The sequence below is a fragment of the Bos grunniens genome, chromosome 6 (genome assembly GCF_055505025.1).
Source record: "Bos grunniens cultivar Pamir isolate PY7600 chromosome 6, Bosgru_T2T1.0, whole genome shotgun sequence".
NCBI lineage: Eukaryota > Metazoa > Chordata > Mammalia > Artiodactyla > Bovidae > Bos > Bos grunniens.
Window position 1 is genome coordinate 3,474,410 of NC_141170.1, and position 24,954 is coordinate 3,499,363.

General features: G+C 56.9%; 1 protein-coding gene across 1 annotated transcript in view; it reads left to right on the top strand.

Annotated features, from left to right (window-relative positions):
- Positions 1 to 24,954, top strand: part of ABLIM2 (actin binding LIM protein family member 2) — a 170,008-nt gene that overhangs the window by 122,838 nt on the left and 22,216 nt on the right. Inside the window, 7 exon segments of the mRNA XM_086407439.1 lie at positions 899 to 1,018; positions 2,017 to 2,069; positions 2,726 to 2,867; positions 15,327 to 15,388; positions 23,162 to 23,216; positions 24,797 to 24,806; positions 24,808 to 24,859. Of these exon segments, the coding sequence (XP_086263565.1) occupies positions 899 to 1,018; positions 2,017 to 2,069; positions 2,726 to 2,867; positions 15,327 to 15,388; positions 23,162 to 23,216; positions 24,797 to 24,806; positions 24,808 to 24,859 (494 nt within the window).

The window sequence follows — 24,954 nt, forward strand, 5'->3', positions numbered from 1 at the left end:
GAAGCAGCCCACAAGCCACACGAAGCGCCAGGGTCCTCTGTGTCCCTAAGCCCATTTCCCATTTCTGGAGACACCCCCGCCATGTGTTATGTGGCTCTGAAAGACCCCTGTTTGAGTCTGGTTAGCTCGTGCACACCTCTTGGAGCGGGAGGCATTTGCAGAGAAAACTTGCTGCATGTTGGTGGGGTCCCCCCCCTCCATCAGAGGTGGGGTGCTTCTTTGAGCCCTGAGGTGGCTCTACAGCCAGAGCTCTTCTGCCCCCATGTGAACCCCAAGGCCACGTGGGGTCCTCAGACCCAGGAGGTGGGGGTGGGGCGTGCTGGTCCCTGGGACCTGAAGTCTTGGGACTCTCATGCCCTCCATAGCCCTTTGGCTGGAGCCATTTAGTTGTTTGTGCGTTTGCAAGTTACCCCAACCGCGGCAGTGCCTGCAGGGGCCTCTGCGGGCTGGTGAGGGGTGACGCTCACTCACTTTTACCAGAAGAGCCAGCCCTGGAGGCCGTCTCTGGGCTGGACGGTGGTCGAGCTCTCAGAGCCCCCAGTACCCGCTGGCCAGACTGTTGCTGAGGCTGCTGCGCCAGCTGCCAAGAGTCCCGGCTGATGCACGGCTCAACGCCCGGGGCTCTGCTGCCCGGCGACGGCCATTGTCTGGGCAGCGGGAGCGCCCACGCCACTGGGCATGCATCCGCCTTCTGGGCCCCGTCCCCTGCGGCTCCATCACGGTGCCCCGCACGCAGGCTTGACCCCTGTTGTCTTCTGTCGGTGGAGAGAGCGAGGTCTTTCTTTTCATGTTGCAAGCCGCTGTCTCTCCCGGGAGAAAGAGAAACAGGGAGTCGCTGGGAATAACGAAATGTCAGCGCGTCCAGGATGGTCTTCAACTGTGGCCCTATCTTGTCAAGGTCCTGTAGCCCAGTCCCCCGTTTCCAGGCTCTCGGGTCTGATGTCAGTCTTGTCGGTGGTGGTGCACAAGGCAGGGTGCTCCCAAAGGCTGGAAGGTCTGAGCCCTCCGCGGGCTGCAGGTAAGGAGCCCAACCTTGGTGCGTCCTCGGTCTCGGTGGCTCGGCCTCCAGCCTCGGCCTCCGCGGCAGGTGGCGAAGGACCCTGGGGTTTTCCTTTTGTGGTTCCGTGTGTGCATGGGGCCAGTGGTTTAGCTCGGGACCCACGGGATGGGTCATCACGAATTGGATGCTGAGAACTGTCGGCCTTGCCCTCATGTGGTTTATTTCATCATGTTGGTTTGGAGACGATAATGAGAGCCCTGCTGGGTGACCATCCCCACCCTCCCCCCGCCAGAAAAAAAGGGAAACGGAGAATACAGACACTTCTTGACTCAGCTCCAGAGAGTCTGCCAAGCGGCGGACGCTCGCGTGCTCTCTCTCGTCGAGCCCCCCCCGTCCTGGGCTGCACCCTCGTTGCTCTTGCTGGAGTCCTCCCAGTGGCACTGCTCACTCACCACTCTGTGTCTTGCGGGCAATGAGGTGGGGCAGACAAGAGGAAGGACTTTGGGGTCAGACCGCCCGAGTCCCATGTCAGCCTCTGCCAAGTGCTGATCTGTGATCTCGAGAAAGTCACGTCAGGTCTCTGAGCCTCAGTCCTCTGACCTGAGAAATGGGTCACGTGGGGATGAGCAGTAAAGTCTGTGAAGCTCAACCCAGCAGAGTCTGACCCACCGGGGGCTGGACCACGGGGCCCTTCTGTTACTTTGAAGTTAAACTTGGAAGGTAGAAAGCGTGATCTTCGAAATGCCAAGCGGCCAAGGAGGGGTCAGCTGGATTGTTAATGAGACCTTGCATCACACACCTGTTCTTCTTTTAACAAATCCTGTGCAAGGCCCCCAGCCCCCATTCCTGTGGGGATATTCCGCAGCCGATCTGCGGTCGATCCTCAGTCCTCAAAAGTGCAAGTGCTGCGACGTGTCTTTCGTTTCCATTTTGAGCATGACTGTGAAGTGGGAACCAGGACGTGCAACCCGCCATCGGTGGTACGCTGCCTTGACCGATTGATGTTTCCCTTCCAGCTGCGAGGCGATCAGATGGGGAGGATGGAGCTTTTGACCCGGATAACAGGAAGGTAATGAGGGGCAGGCCCAATGTTGGGGGGCCTTCTCCAACTCGAAGCCGCAGCTCCTCCCCTGAGGTTCTGCTCCTTGGGGGTCTGGCACGGGCCACATGGAACCACGTTTAAGAGGCAGTCCCACCAGCCTCCTCGCACTCAGGAATACTACCTCTCCCACCAAAGTCCTCGTTCTTTGCTGTGTGACTTGAAAGTGAAAGCATTAGCCGCTCAGCCCTGTCCAACTCTTTGTGACCCTGTGGACTGTAGCCCGCCGGGCTTCTCTGTCCATGGAATTCTCCAGGAAAGAACACTGGAGTGAGTAGCCATTCCCTTCTCAAGGGGATCTTCCAGACCCAGGGATTGAACTCAGGTCTTCAGCATTACAGGCAGATTCTTTACTGTCTGAGCCACTTTTGGTTCTTTAACCAAGGAGATGACTGAAAAGAAAAGAAAAGAAATCTTGAGTCCACCGTGGCTCAAGAGCTAAGACCCTTTGTTCATCTTTAAGGAAGGTGGGTGAGTGTGGCAGGAGCCCAAGGCTGACTTACCTGACCCCCGCCACATGTGACCTCACCTGGGGCCCTGACCTCCCCAGTCTGTCTCCTCATCTGTAAAATGGGGCAGTGCCCCTGCAGGTCAAGCTGAAATTCAGCTTCTGTCTTTTCTCTCAGCAGAAGACCAGCTGGCTGATTCTCAAGGGGGTGGCAGACACGAGGACCAACTCTCCGGACCTAGACAGCCAGTCTTTGTCCCTCAGCAGTGGGACCGACAGAGGCCCTCCCCAGACGGTGCCAGGGGACAACTTCTACTCACGTGAGTGGTTCTTCTGAGCAAGAGGCTGTCAGTGCAGCATGAAAGGCCTTGCAGAAAAGGGGCCCATGACCTTGATCTGATCCCCCCCAGATCTAAGCCTTGCTCCTTAAAAGCTCTTGAGTGCACACCTACGGACAGAAGGGCAAGGCGGGCAGGAAGCAGACCCTAGCCACACACGTCCTTTCCTCGATGGCATCCGGGCCAGCAGGCTGCCTGCGGGCCATGCCAGTGTCCACCTGAACTCTCCACGGCTGGGAGGAGGCTGCCTCAGGCTCCTGGGGTCCTCGGGGGGAAAAGGGCTTCCGGGCTGGAAGTGAGGGCCTGTTGTCCTCCGGAGCAGACGGAGCGTGGTCCAGGCGGTGAGTCCAGACTCGGGGCCGAGAGCAGTGCTGCCCCGTGTTGCTGTGCGCCCCTCCTGAGCAAGGGGCCGGGAGCCGGGACCCCATGTCCTCAGGGAGCGAGGTGGGACAAAGACCTGCATCTGCCTGATCCAGGGGATTGTGACACTCAGTCGGCGTGCCCTTCGGATGTGGGGCAAAGCTCCCCGTAACGCTCTGCACATCCGGAGGCTGTGAATTATAGAGGGAACAGCAGCAAGCTGCTGCCTGGCACACGCGGGAGACGGCAGACGGACTCTGGGTCTCGGCGGCTGTGGGTGGGTTTCTGTGGACCAGCTGGAGGTTAGTTTGGAAGTAGAGAAGGCCAGGAGGGGATGGATGTGCGTGTGAGAAAGCCCAGGAAAGACACTGGCTTTGCCTTGAGAGAGGCCCGAGTTCAAGTCCCTGCTGGACGCTGACCTCAGGCCAGTTACACTGGTCCTGGGCCTCAGTTTCACCCGTGTGCCTGGCGGGGCTGTTAGCTGCCCGGGGTGGGGAGGGGCCCTGTGAGCCACCAGCGCTCATCCGGGCGCGTAGTAGATGCTCAGCAAACGGACTGCTTTTCCTCACCACCATCCTCATCCTCGTCCTCCCGGCTGTAAACCGTCTCACAAACGAAGGCGCGCGTGTTCGGACGTGGGAGGGGCCGGGAAGCGTGGAGGCGACGCTTGTTAAAGGAGACGTCCAAACACCGCACTTGTGTGTCGTTCTGTGTGCCGTCTCTGTAGGCGCCTTGCCGGCCCGGCAGCCACCATCCTAGTGGGAGCCAGAGTCACTGCAGGGCTGACATCCCCTTGGGAAGGTCGTACCAGGGAAGACCCTCAGCAAGACCCGTTCACTTGGCGGCCCGGGGCGGAAAAGGCCGAGGCAGGCGAGCAGGGGTGAGGGGTGCAGGGCTGCTCACAGGAGCAGTGAAGGGCAGACCCGGACCTGGCAGCTTCAGCTGGACCCCCAAGCCCCTCTCTGCCTGGTGGGGGGTGGGGGTTCGGGACTTGCCTGTGGCCCCAACCGTGGCCCCTTCTGCTTTTCCAAATGGCAATTGTTTGGAAGGTGGAGACCTCCTACTGTACCATCCCCCCAGAGTACCCCCAGCAGCGTCCCAGTAGCCCCCTGCCTTGGGGGCACCAAAGCATTAGCTCCCAGAACGGACACTCTAGGGTTCTCAGGTAGGCTTTGTCAGCATCGGTTCTTCCTTGCTGGGTGGTGGGCAGGCCTGTGTCTGCAGGGCTGGTGCCTCCCTGAGTCTCTCCTCGGGGAGGGCGTGGGGGTGGGTAGCTGCTGTCCCCAAGGAGTTCCTTCGTGGCCTGCCTCTGGCTTGGGGCTTAGTGGGGGTGCTCCATCTGGGGAGAAGCCCAGGCAGGAAGAAGCTGCCTCCTGGGGACCTTCCTGTGCCGCGCTGACCTGCCCTGTGACCTGGGCGTGTTTGCCCACCTCCCTGCACCGCTTCCTCATCTTGTGCCACACAAGGTGCCTTGGGTTCGTCCCAGGCATTCCCCCCGGGCAGTAGACCCTGCAAGGCCTGGAGGCTGTGCAATCATTTTGGACAATCACACACCTGTGAGGTCTGTGTCAACCTCATTCCTTGCTGCCGTGTTCCCATCACAAGCTGCAGGGGTGCCCGGCCTGCAGAAATCGCAGTTCTGTGCTAGAATTCGTGCTCCAACTGGGCGAGCCCTCTGAAGTGCAAAAACCTGTGTCTGTGTTGGTATGTATGCGTATGTGTGTATATGTATGTGTGTACACACGCGTGTACATGGGTGTGTGTGTGCGCGTGTATTGTGTACTTGTGTGCGCACATTTGTACATGTGTGTGCGTGTGCACATGTATATGTATATGTTGTGCAGGTCTATACATGTGTGTGCACGTGTGGTCATGTGTGTGCATGTCTGTACATGTTTGTGTGTGTGTGCGTGTGCGTACGTGTCCTCCTTCAGGGATGCAGGCTCACAATGATTGTGATAATGCTTCTGTCATCGCTTCACTTTCTGCTGGTGTTCTGACATTGGTTCCTGAGAACGGGAAGCCCAGGGTGTCTGACCACTGCACCTGTGACTTCATCTCTGCCCTGCTGATATCACTCTGCTCCCATCATGCATGGAAATGGCAACGAGGACCCAGGCTGCTGGTCCTGCCTAGGTCAGGCGTGCCTTGCTGTCTGCCAGCCTCTTGAGAAATTTGGGCAGGATGAGCAGCACCCCTAAATTGAGAACAGAGGGGCATCCACCTTCTATTCTCAAGTTGCATTGAGAAAATGCAAGTGGCCCCCAGTCGTGAGTCCATCGACACCAGTTTAGTTTGCAGTCATTACTGAACAAAGCGGTTTGCACACAGCAGGGCAGGCCCGCCTGCATCCCAGGACATCATCCGTAGCGCGCCAAAGGAGGGCAGGACTGTGACACTCAACACAGCGGGCGCTCAATAAATGTTTGTTGAATTGAGATGCGCTAAATTCAACGGGTATTTATTGAGCACCCACTCTGTGCCAGACGCTGTGTGGGGCGCTGAGGGGGAGACCCCGCCCTGGAGAAGTATGCAGGGAGCTGTGACAGGCAGAGGTGCTGCTGGGAGCCTGCGCACACACCCCGCTGCCCACCTGGGGTCCTCCGTGGGCTCACAGGGGCCGGGCGCGACCTCATCCCACTCATGACACCATCAGCACATCTCACCTGAGGCTGAATTCATCGTTCGGTCACTCACCCATCCCTTCACCGACCATTAACTGAGCACCTACTATGTGCTGGACACAGCGCTAGGCAGCAGAGAGGAGGTGGTAAATATGGCCCAGTCCACGCTGTCCCTCAGGGAAGCAGATGACTGAGAAATCTGTGTGATATCTCCCTCCTCTGAGACGGTGGTTCTCAGCCGGCATGGCTCGTCGTTCCAAAGAGATCTCACTGAAATACACGTTTTATGATAGAGTGCCTGGTAAGCTGCAGTCCATGGGGTTGCTAAGAGTCGGGCACGACCTGAAGCGGCTTAGCAGCAGCAGCTGTTCTTTTCCGTTATGCTACACCTAGGGCATTATCTGTATATGCGTGTAGTTGTCTGGGCTTCTCTGGTGGCTCATTTGGTGACAAATCTGCCTGCAATGCGGGAGACCCAGGTTCGATCCCTGGGGTTGGGAAGATCCCCTGGATAAGGGAACAGCAACCCACTCCAGTATTTTTGCCTGGAGAATCCCATGGACAGAGGAGCCTGGTGGGCTACAGCCCACAGGGTCCCAAAGAGTCGGACGTGACTGAACAACCCACGCCTTCACTTGCTTGCTTGCTTTCTTGCATGTAGTCAGTTGTATTATTGCTGAATCTGATTTTTGCCCAGGAAAGGGATGGTACTGATTTTCTGTTACAAGGAGAGGGTCTTGAGCCTCACATGATGCGGGTCACAGGATGAAGGACACCAGGAGGTAGGCCCCTCCCCTGGCCTGGGCTCTGCTGCTGCTCTCGGCGCCCCTCCCTGGCCCTTCAAGTCCTGTTCTCCCTTTTGAGGTTCCCCACGTTCCCCCTCCTCAGGGGGTCAGAGGTGTGCTGATGTCAGACAGAGCCCCAGGCTGGCTGAGCCCCTTCCCTGAGGACTCGGTGGGCCCTGGAGAGGACCCCACTGTTCGGAAGGGAATCAGGCAGCTAGGGTGGGCTTGGAGGTCAGGGGAGGACCGCTCGGCATGGAAACCAAGGCGCACAGAGGGCTGGTCCAGTGGGGGCCAGCGCCCCCCACCCTGCCTGTGACTTTGCCATCGTGTGCCACCTTCTGCGCGTCTGACCCCGGGGAGTCCCGTCCACTTGTCTGCCGCCTGCTGCCCACCCAGTCAGGGCCTGGCTGGAGGCTGGGGTCTGAGACTGCTCCCTGGGTCACCACACCCAGTGCCCACCAGGAAGGGTCGGGAGACGGCATCTCTGTTCATCTGTGTCTCCCTGCTAACAGCAGCAGGAAAGCGGGTGTCAGGCCCGCCCTGAAGTGGCTTTCCCCGTCCTCTGTTAGTCCTTGGGAGCTTCCAGGCTGTGGAGAAAGAAAGATTATTCTCACGTTGCCTGGTCCATGGTGGAAAGAGAGAGAGAACCAACGTACGGTGTGCCAACCCCATGAGAATTTCAGCGCACAGGGGCATGTGCAGTTCTGGGCGTTGTGACCTGAGACCCAGGGGGCAGAATCCACGAGCATCACATGGATGGGACGTCAGTCCTGGCCCTCCTTGTCGGATAAGCAAGAAAAGGCCCGGAGACAGGGCGCGACCGCCCGACCTCAACCAAGCTTTGGTGAGGGCTCCCGCGCCCTGGCCCTGGGTGTGCTGGGACACAGCAGAGTCTGCACAGACAGCACCCCCACCCCAGGAGCTGACAGTCTGGCGGGGGGGGGTGACACAAAATCCAGATGAAAGGTGAGCCGTATGGCGCCTGCCTTTGCGTGCTGGACGGCATCACCAGCTCGATGGACAAGAGTTTGAGCAAGCCCCGGGAGGTGGTGAAGGACAGGGAATCCTGGCGTGCTGCAGTCCATGGGGTTGCCAAAAGTCGGACACGACTGAGCAACAATGACAAAGAGCCTGCAGGTCAGGGGGCCAGGCCCAGCCGGGCTCGGGGGAGGAGGGTACTGAGTGAGCAGGCTTGAAGAGGGAGGTATCTGGGGGAGAGGACCCTCCCCACAAAGGTGAAGCCTGGCTGCTGGGCCGTGGGTGGCGTGGGGGCTGGGATGTGCAGGGTCGCCAAGGGCTTTGGGAGCCTTGGGAGGGCCCGGCCTGGCCTGCGAGTGGGGGGTGGGCCTACGGGTTCTCAGCAGCGCCCCGGCCACCTCTGACTGAGCCTCCAGCAGGACTGTCGGGGGCGGGCGCACTGCAGTCATCCAGGCTGGTGGGGGGTGGGCGGCAGGGAGGAGGCTTCTGGGGATGTCCTGGGGGTGTCCCAGGGAAGGACCTTCCAAGCAGCCTGCACTGGGGCTCGAGGCAAGAAGCGAGGTGGCCATTTGGGAAACAGGAGGCTGGGGGCGGCGGCCAGAAGCCAGTGGTCCGCGTGCAATGACTGCGAACTTTCTTCTCTGTCTTCAGGGACCAGAGTCAGGGCAGCAGGGTTGTAACTTTCACATTGTCTTACTTTATTCAAGACGAGGCTGACAGTTTTACCCATTTAAACACGGACAGGCAGCTTTGCAGAACATAGACTAGAGGCTGCCGGGCCAGGGCGAAGGGGACTGCGGGGCCCAGATGAGCCGTGGGGAAGCCCCTTGAGCGGTCCAAGCAGCAGGACAGGTATGAGCGGTCAAGGGGGAGCTCATAATCAAGAATGACCGTCCAGGTCGTCCTGGCTCAAGTGGGCGGGGTCACCTTTACTCAGAGGCAGGGCAGGAACAAGGTGGGTTCTTCCTGTTGAGACAGGAGTCTGAGACACCCAGCCAGAGCTGCACAGAGGTGGATGGGCGGGGCCCTCAGGAGAGGTCTGGGCTGGAGACAGAGTCCCCGGGGCCCTTGGCTCCCAGGTGGGCCTAGGGGTAGGGTGTGGGTAACCTGAGACCCAGGCCCTCCCCTGGGCGGGTTCCAGAGCTGCATTACTTTCTCCAAAGGGTCTGGGGTCCAGAGAAGCTGTGATTCTCCTGCTCAGCACCCACCTCTGCCCCTATCCTCTGCCTCCATTCCGCTTTCCTGCAGGACCTAGGGCGAGGGTGGAGAGAAAGCGTGGGCAGGTGGAGCCCCCGGAGAGCCCCGGGGGTGGAGAGAGCCAGGGCTGGGGGGCGGGATGGGGGAAGCCTGGGCGAGAGAGGCCCGAGGGGGCTGGAGGGCTCAGGTCAGACGCCCAGCATTCTGCAAGCGGCCAAGGGGCTCCTGGGGCAGAGACGGCCGGGAAAGTGTGGCCAGCCTGGCCTCCGGCTGGATGGACAGCCTGCCCTCTGCCCTCCCACTCACGTTCGGTCCCAGCAAGAGCAATGGGGGCTCCAGACGTCAGGGAGGGGACCTTGGCCCAAGAGAAGCCCCCTCGTGTGTGAGGGCAGAGACCCCCTGCCATTTCCTGGGGGCTGGCTGGGACTCTGCTTTCAGCAAAGGTCCCTGTGCCCCCCACGCTGGACAGGCTTGCCCCCAGCATGGGGACCGGATGGGTGTGACCTCGGATTTGTGGGCAGGGACACAGGCCGGGCCCAGACCCTCAGGTGTCCAGGGGTGAGAGCCCACATCTCGGGTCACAGCTCTCTGCCCTATGACCCACAATTCGGCTCTGAGTCTCATGGTGCCCACCTGGGAGCTGTCTCTCCTGTCCCAGCCCCGGCAGGGAACACCTTATATAGGGCCCTCCATGTCCTTTTCCCCCTGAGGACCCTGGGGGCAGGGTCCAGGGGATGCCCTGCGCCTCCTCTGTGCCTGCAGCAGCCCCCCAGTGAGTGCCCGTGGGGCAGAGGGTGCCCAGCGCTTCCCTGAGCAGAGCCTTCCCTCGTTCATGGGTCCCAGCATGGTGGGGGCACCACGGGCACTGACCATGGACGTGAGATCATGTGAGGGGTCAACGGAGGTGGCTAGATCTGGGTGCCGGTCCCCCTGGGGGTGAATCCTGGCTTCTCCCTTGCTGCGTGACCCTAGGTACAAGAGCAAACCTCTCTGAGTGTGGAGTCACCATCGCCTCATCTGTGAAGGCGGGCATGGTGCAGTCTTCCTGGCAGGAAGCACCTGGGCTTTGGGGCTCCAACGTGAGCATCCTGTGGGCTGAGCCCTGGGGTGTCACGCAGAGCTGGTCTGGTCCACGGGCCAGCCGTGGTGAGCCTGAAATGGACCCCTCTCACGTGCTTCTGAAGCCTGAAGCTTCAGAAGGAGGCCCAAGGAGCCTCCTGCCCACCTTCCTTGGGGTTGAAGGCGGTTCCAGCCCCTCCTTCCTTGGATGGGGACACCGAGGTGCCGAGAGGGGACCTGAACCTGAGCAGGGCTGGGCAGCTGCAGACTTCCGTATCCGTGATCAGTGAACCAAAACCCGCTCACTGTGCTGGTGAAGCTGACCGAGATCTGCCCAGGGGAGCGGCTCCCTGCCCCTTCTCCACAAGGCATCCTGGAGGGCCCGTGGGTGCCCAGGGGAGCAGCTCCCTGCCCCTTCTCCACAAGGCATCCTGGGGGGGCCGTGTGTGCCCAGGGTAGTGGCCCCCTGCCCCTTCTCCACAAGGCATCCTGGGGGGGGGGCGTGTGTGCCCAGGGGAGCGGCTCCCTGCCCCTTCTCCACAAGGCATCCTGGGGGGGCCGTGTGTGCCCAGGGGAGCGGCTCCCTGCCCCTTATCCACAAGGCATCCTGGGAGGGCCGTGTGTCTCAAGCTATACCTGAAACAGTCATCCACCCGCAAAGGGCCTCTCCTTGCCCATCCATTCAGTGATTAACCTCAGATGAGCCAGCCCAGAAGAGGACAAACCCAAGGAGACACCACTCAGGGCCCTTCAAGCGGTCCCAGCAGAACGCTGAGGGCAAGGTTGCCACGGGAGGGCTTCTGGGAGGAGGTGACAAGGGGGCCTGGTTAGGCTGAGCTTGGAAATGGGGCGTGGACAGGCATGCAGAGCCTCTAGGGCCTGTTGCAACTCGGGGCCCCAAGTGCCCAGCTGTCCCTGACATGCCTTTTCTATGTTCCCTCTGTCTCCCTCTAATCCACACACTGCACATACTCTTAAGGCCAGCTGATGCCAGCTGACAGGCAGGCCCCTAGACTCCCAAGCCTGCAGACCCTCACCAGGGCAGAGCTCCTGTAGCAGAGGGTTACTGGGGGAGAAAGTATAGAGTCCTGGGAGCTTGTCTCATCCTCTTCATGAGTAATCATTTGACCTTCTATAGGTCATTTAGTTTGGAGATGGCAATGGCAACCCACTCCAGTGTTCTTGCCTGGAGAATCCCAGGGATGGCGGAGCCTGGCGGTCTGCTGTCTGTGGGGTTGCAGAGATTCGGACACAGCTGAAGCGACTTAGCAGCAGTAGGTCATTTAGTTTCCCTGGGCCTCAGCTTCCTCACCTGTAAAATGGGCTCATGTGTAATGCCTTGGCTTGTGATGGTCACATAAAATCTCTGAATGTGTGAAGGGACCTTTTAAACTGGTGGTTCTCAAACCTGACTGCACCCAGGATCCAGGGACCTTTGAAATCTACCGATGGCTGGTCCCATCCCAAGAGAAACCAATTCTAATGGGTCTTAATAGCACCCCAGGGATGTGATAAATGGAGACTCTTCTCTCCCTGCCCTCTCCACTTAGTACAGTGGAAAAGCCCTAGAGCAATAGGGTGGATGGCCGTAGAACTCTGGAAAGAGGAAGGCGGACTGGCCAGAGACCTGAGGACGTGAGGAAAAACGCAGGACCTGTGTCTCCCACCTGCCATGCAGCAGACAAGGAGACTAAGTAAACCGCCCTCCCTGACCCCCGGCCCAGGGAAACACGCTCCGTCTACGGCCAGTGTCTCCCACCGCCCCCTCAGGGCACAGAGCAACCAGGAAAGCACCTTTCATCACCAGGATGTTACCAGCAACACCAGATGGACTCTTAAGACCACAAGAGCAGTTTAACAAGCATTCTGAAAACTGACTTGTCTTCAGAAGCACAGTCCACAATAAGCCAGGCCCTACCTGTTAAACCTAAACAGGGAGATGGCCTGCTAACATGGAAAACTTAACCAGGATCCAGGCCTCCTAGCGTAAAATTCTCATGCCCAGGATACCGTAGAAAATCACTCATCGCACCAAAGACCATGAACATAACTATTTGAATGAGAAAAGACAGTCAGCACATCCTGTTGTTGTTCAGTCGCTCAGTCGTGTCCGACTTTTTGCGACCCCATGGACTGCAGCACGTCAGGCCTCCCTGTCCTCCACTATCTCCTGGAGCTTGCTCAAACTCATGTCCATCGAGTCGGTGATGCCATCCAACCATCTCATCCTCTGTCGTCCCCTTCTCCTCCTGCCCTCAGTCGTTCCCAGCATCAGGGTCTTTTCCAGTGAGCTGGCTCTTCACATCAGGTGGCCAAAGTATTGGAGTTTCAGCATCTTTCCTTCCAATGAATATTCCTTTAGGATGGACTGGTTTGATCTCCTTACTGTCCAAGGGACTCTCAAAAGTCTTCTCCAGCACCATAGTTCAAAGCATATCCTAACACTGAAAAGATGTTAGAATTATCTGAGGAGGATTTTTAAGGCAGTCATCACAAAAATGCTTCAACAAACAATTACAAATACTCTTGAAACAACTGAAAACTTAAAAAAAAAGAAGGAAAGTCTCACAGAAGGAATACAAGTTATAAGAAAAAGAATTCAATGGAAATGATGGAACTGAAAAATAAAATATGCAAGATTTAAAAATTCACAGGTGGGTTCCCTAACAGAAGAGAAGGATGTATCAGAGGAGAGACTCTGAGCTTGAAGATAGAACAAGAGAAATGATCCAACCTGAACAGCAGAGAGAAAATAGGAAGAAAGACCAAACAGAACCTCAGAAACCTGTAGGATAACACTTATGTCATGGGAGACACAGAGGGAGAAAATGGGTCCAAAAAATATTCACAGAAACATTGCCTGAAAACAAAAAAAAACTGGCAAAAAGACATAAACCTACCGGCTCAAGAAACTGAGTGAACCGCAAGTAGATTAAGCCCAAAGTTATCCACAACCATACTTAAACATCAGAACCAGAAGACAGAAAAAACTATCTTGAAAGTAGTTCAAGAGAAAAGACACTTTATACTCCCTACCAGGGACACCAATGTGAATAACAGCCAACTTCTCGCTAGAAACCACGGAGGCCAGAGGAACATGGCACATTTTTCAGTGCAGAGAGACATTTGCTGCCGATGCGAATTCTATCTTGGGTGGAAATATCCTTCAGGAATGAATGGAACATGGAGACTTTCTCAGACAAAGGAAAACTCAGCAAAGCTTTCGCTGGCAAACATACTTGCCTAAAGGATATTCTCCATTCGGGAAGTGATAAGAGGGCTTAGAAATTCAGAAAGGAAGGACATCAAAGTAGGTAAAAACAGAGTCAATGTATCAAACTTTCATTTTGATGAGTTTCTTAAGTCATTGTTGATGATCAAAAATTATAGCAGCATGCGATACAGAAGCTCAAGGCAGGCAGAAGAAAGAGCTGAGACAGTCGTAGCTGATGAGTCAGGAAAATGAAGTGGCCTGGTGGAAGCAAGGTCTCTACACTTAAGCGTAGGATGCTGAGACAGAGGCTGGCAGCCTAAGCACAGGGGGTTTTAGAAGCTGGCCTGGTGATGGCTTCCGGGTGGAGAATCACTGGTTTAGAGCAGATAAGACTAGAGGAGAGGGCATAGCTGGTCCCGGGGCCCTAAGGGGTGACAAGCCTTAGTGAGCGTCAGAATGCCCTGGAGGGCTTGTAAAACACAGGCTGCAGGACCCCAGATCCAGAATTCTGTGTCTGTAGGTCTGCGGTGGGGCCTGATAATCTGCCCTTTCTGACAAGTTCCTGGGCGAGACTGGTGCCACTCATCAGAGACCCCGCTTTGAGACGTGCCGCCAGCACCCTTGGCTGATCAGGAGTTCCTGGGTCTCCGCTGAGGGCTCCTCAGCCCCACAGCCTCACACCCCCAAGTGTTCTGGCTCCGTGCGTAAACTGGGGAGCAGGTGTATCCTGGAGGGACCCTGGGACTGTAAGCCAGGAGGCCTCATCTTGCAGCTCAGGACCGGGTGAGCTTGGCCAGGTTCCTCTGTGGCCCTGGGCCTCTGTCCCCCTTTCCATGAAATGGGAGGAGCCGGCTGGGTCACTTCCTGGCAGGGCCCAGGGTGATGGCAGGAGTGAGAGGCGCCCAGCGGGCCTGGCCTGGGCACCTCGCCCTGCTTTGCTTTCTCCAGCTCTGCTGTCTCCTGTTTCATGGATCAGTTTTCACACAGGTTTCCTGTGACGAGAAGGCTCATTGGCTAAAACAAGTTTGAGACCCCTGCCCTTGATGTTGTAAAGGGCCCCTCCTGACCCCCACCCGGAACCTTCCCACAGGCCATCCGGGGACACACAGGTCCCCGAGGCAGGCCCCCAGCTGAAGCCTTTCCTGCGAATATGGCCTGTTCAGAAGGTCTTCTCTCCCCCTCCCTCCGCCAACCCCAGGAGACAGGCACCCGGATTAACAGCACCCTCTGTTCGGAAGCTGGCCTTCCTGGAGTGGGCCGCAGGGTGGGGGCGCCGGCAGGCGGTTCTGCACACAGTGCCCGCCTCACCTCCGGGGGGCTCGGTCCTCTGTCCTTGGGGACATTCCGGTGGCTCCCAGGAGCACGTGCTGGGAATAGGGACCCCTGGAGTCAGCAGACGTGGCCGCTGCTCTTCATGGGCCCACAGACTACGGAGAGACAGATGTTCAGACATCCAGGGGACGTCTGCTCCCCCACGGTGGGGGGGGGTCCCCCGCCCCCCGCCCCCCGGGGACCCCAGCTCTGCCCTTTGTTCGCCTTCCGGGGCATGTCCCACACTCATCTCTGAGCCAGGAACTTCCGTTCTGTTCTCTCTAGACGGGGCACTGAAGTGGTTAATGATGGGGCGGGGGAGTTAATGATGGGTGTCTCAAAATCCTGGGCACCCCCCCAGGGGAGCCAGGAAGGTGAGCGATGGAGGGGGACCAGGTGTGGGATTTGCACAGGGAATTCAGAGCCCCATGTCTCAGACTGGCCCCTTTAGACGTTAGAAATTAGGATTTTAATGTGAAAACCCCCAACTGCAAACAGCTCAAGGGTTTTGAAAGGTAGTCTGCAGGCCACCTCTGATGGAGCTGGGCCTCCGTTGGTCACCTCTGGCTCAGGGTGGCCCAGCCCTGCCCACACAGGGCCCCTTCCCCCCTCTGCCCCCAGCTCTCCTGGTCAGCCAGGTGAGGAGCTGGCCAGGTGACAGGACACGCATGCCTGCCAGGCCGGGTCAGGCTCCATGGCATTCCCGGGGTCAAGGGTGGGCTCAGGGACACCACCCCCTTCCTGTATCCATCTTCAGTCAGTTCCCGGGGGATCAGGATCTGGAATGAGGCAGGTGGGATGTTCAGGGTCCTCCTGTGTCACCCAGTCACCCCCCACCCACATGGGCATACCCCTTTCCCGCGCCCGGCCGAGCCTGGCCGCCTGCGTGACAGCTGTGCTGTGTCTGTTCCAGGGTTTCCCTATTCCAAGTCTGACCCTGTCACAGGACATGGCAAGAATGGCTTGGACCACCGGGTAGGTACTCGATACCCCCACCCCGCACACCCTCCCCCCACACGCGTACTAACCAGCGCCCAGGGCTAGTGCGGGTCCCACAGCTTGGGGACCACTTGGCCAGGAGGAGGGGCCCTGGGGACCCCGCTCACCCGCCTGCCTGCCTCTGCCTGCTGCCCCACCGAGGGCCAGACCACCACCCAGTGACACCCCTCCTCTGTCTGCCTCCAGCTCCCAGGGAGACCCCAGGGTTAGGGGGACAGGGGCGATGGGGCCACTCAGAGGGATCAGACCCTCGTTAAGGCCTTCCTGATTCCCTTCTCCTGTGACCTGGAGCTTAACAAGGACCAGAAAGGATGAGGCGCATCATGAGCCATGTGTGCCTAGCGTCCACCTCCTCTCCTGGCGTGTTCTTGCCCCCCACCCCACACTGTTGGTACCACCACCACGGTCGCCTCTGATGGTGCCCTCAGCACTGTGAGCGCTTTTGGGGTCACACGAGGGGCTGGCGTCTCCTGCCCTCTCCTGACAGCTGCTTTGAGCACCCCCTCCCCGCTCCCTGAATGTGGGGACGTGAGAATGTAGCCGACAGCCTAGCACCTGGCGTGTCCCCCAGCCGGGCCCACGTGCTCGTACCTCTTCCCACAGCTTGTCTAGGTCCGCAGCAAGGACCCCCCGGGCGGGGTGGGCGTGTGGCACCGGACCTCCCCCACGGCAGACAGATGGACACACACACACACACACACACACGACAAACACCACACACACAGAACACACAACATACACACACACATACACACACGACAAGCACCACAAACGAACACACAAACACATGACACACACACACGATAAACACCACACACATACAGAACACACAACATACACACACACATACACACACGACAAACACCACAAATGAACACACAAACACATGACACACACACACACGACAAACACCACACACACAGAACACACAACATACACACACACATGACACACACACATACACACACGACAAACACCACAAACATACACACAGAACACACAAACACGACACACACAGAGACACACAGAACACACAACATGCACACACATGACACACACACATACACACACGACAAACACCACAAATATACACACAGAACACACAAACACACGACACACATACACACATAGAACACATAACATACACAACACACAACACATAAGACACACAGAACACACAACATACACACACACGACAAACACCACACACACAGAACACACAACATACACACACACATGACACACACACATACACACACGACAAACACCACAAACATACACACAGAACACACAAACACACGACACACACACAGAGACACACAGAACACACAACATACACACACATGACACACACACATACACACACGACAAACACCACAAATATATACACAGAACACACAAACACACGACACACATACACACATAGAACACATAACATACACAACACACAACACATAAGACACACAGAACACACAACATACACACACACAACAAACACCACACACACAGAACACACAACATACACACACACATGACACACACACATACACACACGACAAACACCACAAACATACACACAGAACACACAAACACACGACACACACACAGAGAACACACAACATACACACACATGACACACACACCTACACACATGACAAACACCACAAACATACACACAGAACATACAAACACACGACACACATACACACATAGAACACATAACATACACAACACACAACACATAAGACACACAGAACACACAACATACACACACACACGACAAATACCACACACATACACACATAGAACACACAACATACACACACACATGACACACACACATACACACACAAACACCACAAACATACACACAGAACACACAAACACACGACACACACACACGACAAACACCACACACACAGAACACACAACATACACACACATGACACACATGCGACAAACACCACAAACATACACACAGAACACACACACGACAAACACCACACACACGTCACACACACATACACACACAACAAACACCACAAATATACACACAGAACACACAAACACACGACACACATACACACATAGAACACATAACATACACAACACATAAGACACACAGAGAACACACAACATACACAAGTACCACACACATACACACATAGAACACACAACACACACACGACACATGACAAACACCACAAACATACACACAAACACACACGACACACATACACACATAGAACACATACACACACAGAACACACAACATACACAACACATAAGACACACACACATATGCTCACATACACATACCACATAGACACACACACACAGCCCCAGGACACTTGCTGCCCCAGAGGCAGCCTCTTACCGCTTGGAGGACACTGTCCACAGACTGAGCACTTCCATCCTCCCAGAGAAGCCCCTCAGACTCGTCCCCACTTGTTCCCCCGGGTGTTCCTGTCACCACGTGTGTAATGCAGGGAGCGGTGACCCCTCGCACTGACCTCTGGCCCAAGGTCCAGCCACGGGGCACGTCCTAGAACAGGGGCCCCATCACAGAAGCTGTGGGCATCCTCAGGCCCTGCTCCATCGCCCTTGGCCTCTGTGGGCCCTGCTGCTGTGTCTGTCCTGGGCCCCAGAGCCTCTGCACGATTAGCTCAGGTGAACCAGACGCATTCCACTGACCGCTCAGGTGAACTGCACCCATTCCAATGACGGCTCAGGTGAACCTCGCACATCCCGCTGACCACTCAGGGGTACTGTGTGCATCCCACTGACTGCTCAGGTGAACCGCACACATCCCACTGACCACTCGGGTGCTGTGTGCATCCCACTGACCACTCAGGTGAACTGCACGCATCCCACTGACTGCTCAGGTGAACCACGTGCATCCTACTGACCATTCCCCTGTTTGTTCAGAATGGGCTAAGCTGGAATGGGCATGCAGCATGCTTCTCTGAGTTTCCTTTAAGGATTTTTCTGCTCCTATCCTCCAGTCCTGTCCACAGGACCCCCAGGGCTCGGGAGAAGGTAGATCCTTAGGTTCAGCATGAGGGGCCTGAGGGCAGAGGGACTGGGTCAGAATGCTCCCTGAGTCTCTGCTCTGTGACTCAGGGGCCGTAAGCGCCAGGGTCACTGGCTGGGCCACATCCATGCCAAGGCATTCCACCCCCACAAGCCGAGTCTGGGGGGTTTCTCTCAAAAAGTGGGAGACAATTAAGAGGATGAATGTCAGCACCCACAGGCTTGCATCCTTGGTGGCCGAGCTGTGCGTTGTCTAGGGAGAGTTCCCTCTTGGCTGCCATGCTGGAAGGACACTAGCAGTGGGCCCCAGCAGTGCAGGGAAGGCGTGGCCTCCAGATGCTCCACCCCCAAGGAGCCTGGGAACAGCTGGTGGAGACAGTCTGGCGGGGACACCATCTCCAAGCCTCTCCTAGAGCAGAGAGTGGACACTTAAGCTTCACAGAGTTGACAGGTGAACCCTCCAGGAATGTTTCTCCTGCTAGCCTCAGGGTGGCGAGCAGAGTGAGCCCTTCTGTACATCCTGCTGCTGCTGCTAAGTCACTTCAGTCATGTCCCACTCTGTGCGACTCCATAGACGGCAGCCCAGGCTCCCCCGTCCCTGGGATTCTCCAGGCAAGAACACTGGACTGGGTTGCCATTTCCTTCTCCAATGCAGGAAAGTGAAAAGTGAAAGTGAAGTCGCTCAGTCGTGTCTGACTTGTTGTGACCCCATGGACTGCAGCCTACCAGGCTCCTCCATCCATGGGATTTTCCAGGCAAGAATACTGGAGTGGGGCGCCATCGCCTTCTCCGTCTGTACATCTTAGAGAGTCGATAAAGACGGAATTCATCATCCCATGAGGACTTTTAGCTTTTCACATTAGACTAGCTCGGAGGTTCGTGAAAATCCTTGTTGACTTTTCTTTGGAATTCTTTTTTCCTTACTTATGTTCTCTCCTATTTTTTTTTTTTTTCACTCTTTCTAAGACTCTTATATAACTGTATGCCTGTTTTTTGGCCGGAAGACCGGATAATTGATGGCCAGTCTTTTACAGCTCAGCCATGTCAGATTGTTTCTTGGTTTGTTTTTTTTTTTTTTTTACTTTCTGAAAGGATTCTAGGTGACCTAAATTAAAAGCACAGATGCAGAGAGACCAAATCCCAGAGGAGAGGAGAAGAAAGAAATGGGAGAAAATTATGTCAGAAACACACAGAAGAACACTGTCTGGAAAAACCATCGAAGCTCAGCTGCGAGCTTCCTGATGACCAGGGCACAGAGGCTGGCGGGACCAGCTGTGTGTTCTCACTGTCAAGTGGAAGGAAGTTAGTAAATCAGGAGGCGGAAATGCGCCTGCTTCTAGTTCCAGGATGGATTTGGAGCCAGCACCCTAGGCCCCACAAGGGCTTCCCTCGTGGCTCAGCTGGTAAAGAATCCGCCCGCAATGCAGGAAACCTGGGTTCAATCCCTGGGTTGGGAAGATCCCCTGGAGAAGGGAAAGGCTCCCCACTCCAGTATTCTGGCCTGGAGAGTTCCACGGACTGTATAGTCCACGGGGTCGCAACGAGTCGGACACGACCGAGCGACTTTCACCTTCACGTTCACCCTAGGTCCCAAAGCTTGTTTAAATGTCCTAGTAACTCGCCAGCCACAGAGCCTACCACGTGGTGGACAGTCACGCCTCTCTGTAGGATAAATGGGAAAAGAGCCGCCTGTGAAAGTCTTTCCTGTGGACCAGAGAGCGCTGGCTCCAACACATGCCACTGGCTTGCTATTAGAAGACTGGAGGACCCCACGGACAGAGGAGCCTGGCGGGCTACAGTCCACGGGGTCCCAAAGAGCAGGACGCAACTAAGTGGCTAACACTGAACAGGGCGGAAGTCGAGGTTAAAGCGAACCAGCAGTTTCCGTGGTATGAAGAGGGAACAATTCGTTCTCGATGACCCCAGTTATAAATCGGTTACAGCATTCATAAACGTAAATGTACCAAGCAACATGGCAAGGCCAGAGACCTTGGTTAAATGCAAGTATGGAAAGCATTTTGAATAAGACTCTTGAAATCAGATAAGGATCTAGTGAAAGGAAAAAAGGATAGAGAGCAATTTAATAGTGCAAAGAACAAAATTAGACTAATAAGTGTATGAAAAATCCGTATCTTCTGGATTAGGTTTTCACATGCCCATAAAACATTAACTAGTGTATACCACTATGAAGGAAACCCTAACAAAGTGTAAAAGTCTGATGTTGTCCAACTGTGACGCTGAGAAGAATACATGCATTAGCATCCGGCAGCCCTGAGTCCAGATCCAGCTCTGCCATGTACTGGGTGTGTGTTTGGGCAAGTTACTTAAATTTCAAGTCTCTATTTCCTAGTCTTTAAAAAAAAAATCATGGCAACCCACTCCAGTATTCTTGCCTGGAAAATCCCAAGGACAGAGGATCCTGGCGGGCTGCAGTCCATGGGGTCGCAAAGAGTCGAATATGACTGAGTGACTGAGCACACACACACACACACAGAGTCATCCTTACCTCTTAAAGTTATCATTAGGACAGATAACATGACATTTGTGAAATCTTCTAAGCTCTGTAAGCCTAGTTCCCAAATGAATAATTATTATAAAAGCACATCTCCACCCTTTCTTACCTCCACATCACTGGCTCCTAAGTAAAACGTGAGCTTTAGCAAGAAAAGAACAGTCAGTGGTGAACGGCCAGTTTCATTCTCCCTGTTATTAATCCCAGTATAATTTTTGGAAACTAAAAAGCATCGGTTAAGTCTTTTACAGTTCCATGTATTAGCTGTGTGATCTTGGGCAAGTATCTTTACTTCTCTGAGCCTCAGCCATTACACGCTGATAACAATGCCCACCTCCTGAGGCTTCAAGAAGATGAGTGAACGCGTGTGCAGGGCAGCTGGCAGCTAATAACACCAAACAAACGGGAGAAGTAAAGAGTTGGTTGCTTTTAGATTCTCTGTTCTCCGCTGAGAACTGCAGAGGGATCAGCTAGGGGTGTGCCTTTGGGTGTGGCCTTTGTGGGATCCCCCGGGGCCGCTTAGCTGTCCCGCCAGCCCACACATCGAGCCAGAGGCCCCGGGCTCCCCTGCACCAAAGAGGGCGTGAATGTCCCCCCACACTGGGTACTTAGATCAGGAGTAGACTGCTCTTCCTCTGCTCTGGACTGACACGGTGCGCCCCCTCCACCTGAGGGGTGCCCCCCGGCCCTGCTGAGAGTCTCTGCCCTGTCTCCGAGCCTGGCTGACCAGACAACACTGCTCCTGCTGCCCGGAAGTGGGTTTCCCACAGCCGCAGGTGGTGCTGCCCCCTGGCCCGGGAGCTTGCCGCCTGTGATGCAGAGCAGTGGGCACTAGGTGGCAGCATTTCTCTTTCGTATTCCGAACAGGCCCCGGGGAGAAGGCCAAGGTGGGAGACAAGAGCTGCCTTGCTTTGTGCAGGAGGTTCCCTATCCAGACGGCCTGAGAAACCGTCTCCAAATTTCGCTCTTGAAACTCCCAAGGGGAGTCCTTCACGGGCGACTCGGTGGGTGCGAGGTTGGCCGGTCCCAGGTCCCAGCGCTGGGACGAGGGTGCGGCGTGCCAGGCTCTTACCAAAGGACTCAGTAATGGAGATAAGCAAGATGCTCATACAACGTTTGTGAGAAGTCCAAATTAATTTTTAAAAAATTGGCGATGGACAAAGGATCAGACCGCCACAGCCCTCCGCTTACGCGCTCACCTGCCTCGCCACCTCGTCCCGGCGTCTCTGGCCTCAGTTTCCCCCACTCAGGATGAGGGACGTTGGACTGGGTGCTTCCGGAGGCCTCGCCCTGCCCCATGCTCACGAGGACTGTGACCAGCTGCTCACTTGTCACCTGCAGCAGTAAATAAGTGCTGGAAGCCCTCTCCCTGTAACACGACCCAGGGTGAGGAGGTAACGCCCCCTTAACTGCAGGGCTCCCTCCATGGAAATTTAACCACTGTGCCCAGTTTCAGAAGCACTGGCCAAGAGCCCCGATCCGGGTCAGGTGCTGTACCCGGTGCCAGACGTGAGCACACATGAAACGCTTCTCTCCACTGCGGGCCCTGGACTCAAGGCCCACACAGAGTGGACAGGACGGGGGCCAACTGACGTGCAGGGCCCCGGGGCCCGTGTCGCAGGGCGGGGACCCTCCGGAGAGGTTTGCAGGATGACTTTTCCAGGTGGGCAAAGGGAAGGAGAGCGCCAGACATCAGGGCTGGCTGCTGAGATGCCACGGACAGGTGGAGGCGGCACCCGAGAGGGTGGCCGGGCTCCCAGGTCCGCCGCCCCTCCGAGGGCCAGCCCTTGAGTGCCAGCATGTCACAGCCACGCTTATGACACGCGGCGTCTGTGCCAGGGGCTTTATAGACACCGGCCACCCAAGCCCCCTGGGGCCCGCTCGTCCAGGGGACCGGAGGCCCCGTGCTGGAGCCGCAGCCCCGCTGAGAGGCCCGCGGGGTCCGGGCCAGCTGTGGGGCCGAGGGGCAGGCACCCGGGAGCTGTCATCTCAGCAGCTTAGGAGCTGGTGGGACAGGCAGGGGCGGCCTGAAGGCGGCAGGAGGCGCGTTAGCACACCTGCTCTTGGGAAGCCGGCGGCCTTTCCAGAGCCTGGTCTCAGCGGGCACCCCAGGCTGACCCTCGTCCCCCACCCGGCTGCCAGGACCCTGGCGACTGCCTGCCCCCTGCAACCTGCCCCTGCCGCCCTCTCTCTTTCTCTTCCAGAATGCCAATGTGGGCCCTGGTGGAGCAGACCCGGATGCCGGCTGGGCCACGCGAGGTACAGGAGGCGGGGACCCCGTGGGTCTCTGGCTGGGGCAGGGGCCGCTGACAGGGTTCCACGAGTCTCTCGTTCCGAGACCACCCTTCCCGCCATGGCCGCCGGCAGAAGGCTCCGAGCGCCCGGGAGGAGGAAGCCGGGGATGCTCGTGTCCCCGCCTTTTCCGGTCGCGGTCGCGCTTCGGTTTTCGCTTTCATCCTGATACCTGACATGCTTCCTCTTCTCCCTGGGGTGTCCCCCTCTAACTCAGTGCTCCCCCCGTCTCCTGCTCTAGGTGCTCCCCTCTGGAGCACGGGCCCACCCTGTCCTGACCGACTTGTCACTCCAAGTCACTCAGGCAAGAGATCTGTGTTTGAATGACCACCCCAGGCCAGGGCGGCAGCCAACCAAACACCGACGGTCACGTCCACGATAATAAGGGGGGCAGAGCCGCAGGGAAAAGCCACCTTGGGGCTTCCCAGGCAGCTCCGTGGGTAAAGAATCCACGTGCAATGCAGGAGCCCCAGGAGACGCGAGTTCAATCCCTGGGACGGGAAGATTCCCCCGGAGGAGGAAATGGCAACCCACTCCAGTATTCTGGCCTGGAGAATCCCTTGGCCAGAGGAGCCTGGTGGGCTGCAGTCCATGGGGGTCGTAAAGAGTCGGACGCGACCGAGCCACTGAGCACCCACAACAAGGGAGGCGAAGTGGAAGGGTAAAGCCCGCCCCGCCCCCGCTGCTCATGGGGCAGTCTCCTGGGGCTTCACACTGGCAGGATGGCCTGCAGGGGGGTTGGCGTTGCTGGAGAGACCTGGTCGTGTGGCTGGTGTCCGCCTGGGAGGCTCTGCCAGTCCTGAACCACAGGACCACGATGCTCACTCACGGTTGTTACCCAAGGGTGACGGGAGCCTGCTCTCCAGGGCTGATCCACGCTGGATGTTGGAGTAGGGGAGAGGGGAGGGAGTCGCAGCCTGCACCCTCTAAGTGGTCTCCAGGTCTCCGGGCTCAGAGCTGGCCTGGCCAGGCCTCCGCACAGCACACGGGGGAGTTCAGGGACCAGCCGCCCACTGCCCGAGCCCCTCACTGTTGTCTCCCGCCAGAGAGGGAGGCTTTACAGACAGGACCCAGAGATGCCGCCCTGGGGGGATGCGTGCCCATCCATACGATTTTTTTTTTAACAAGCCACTTTTAGTCTGGAAGGAAAAAAATCTTTAATAAGCTAGCATGTGGGGCTCTGTATTTAAAAGGAGGAGCTGAAGGGTGAAGAAAGTAAGACAATAAGAAGCGGGTAAGCCCAGGGGGTAAACTGAAGCAGGTCTGGGGAGCACCCCCACCCCAGGGAAACAGCAGCCCAACCAAGAGAGAACACAGCGCTGCCTCGGGCTCCCAGTCTGGCCTCCAGTCTCCAGACCATGCCTCCTGCTCCTGGCTTCCCACGGAGACCCCAGGGTCCCCCCCACCCCCAGCTCCGAGGATGCTGCGGGGTGGAGGCGGCGTGGCCCGTCTGGCCGCAGGGCGGGGTCCGGGTGGGATTGCTCCACCTTTGGGCCGAGCCTGTGCGAGTTCTGAGCTGGCCCCTGTGGTCTCTGCTTCTCTTACAGAATACAAGGTAAGGGCCACCCGCTCCCGCGCTGACCTCTGCCTGCTGCGCCGCACCTGCCCAGGTTAAACGTTCCTTTTGTTGTGCTTTCCCGTGAAATGTGTGTGTCAGATGTGGACGCATGTACGTAGCTCTTCCTTAGCCTCGACTCAGCTCTTG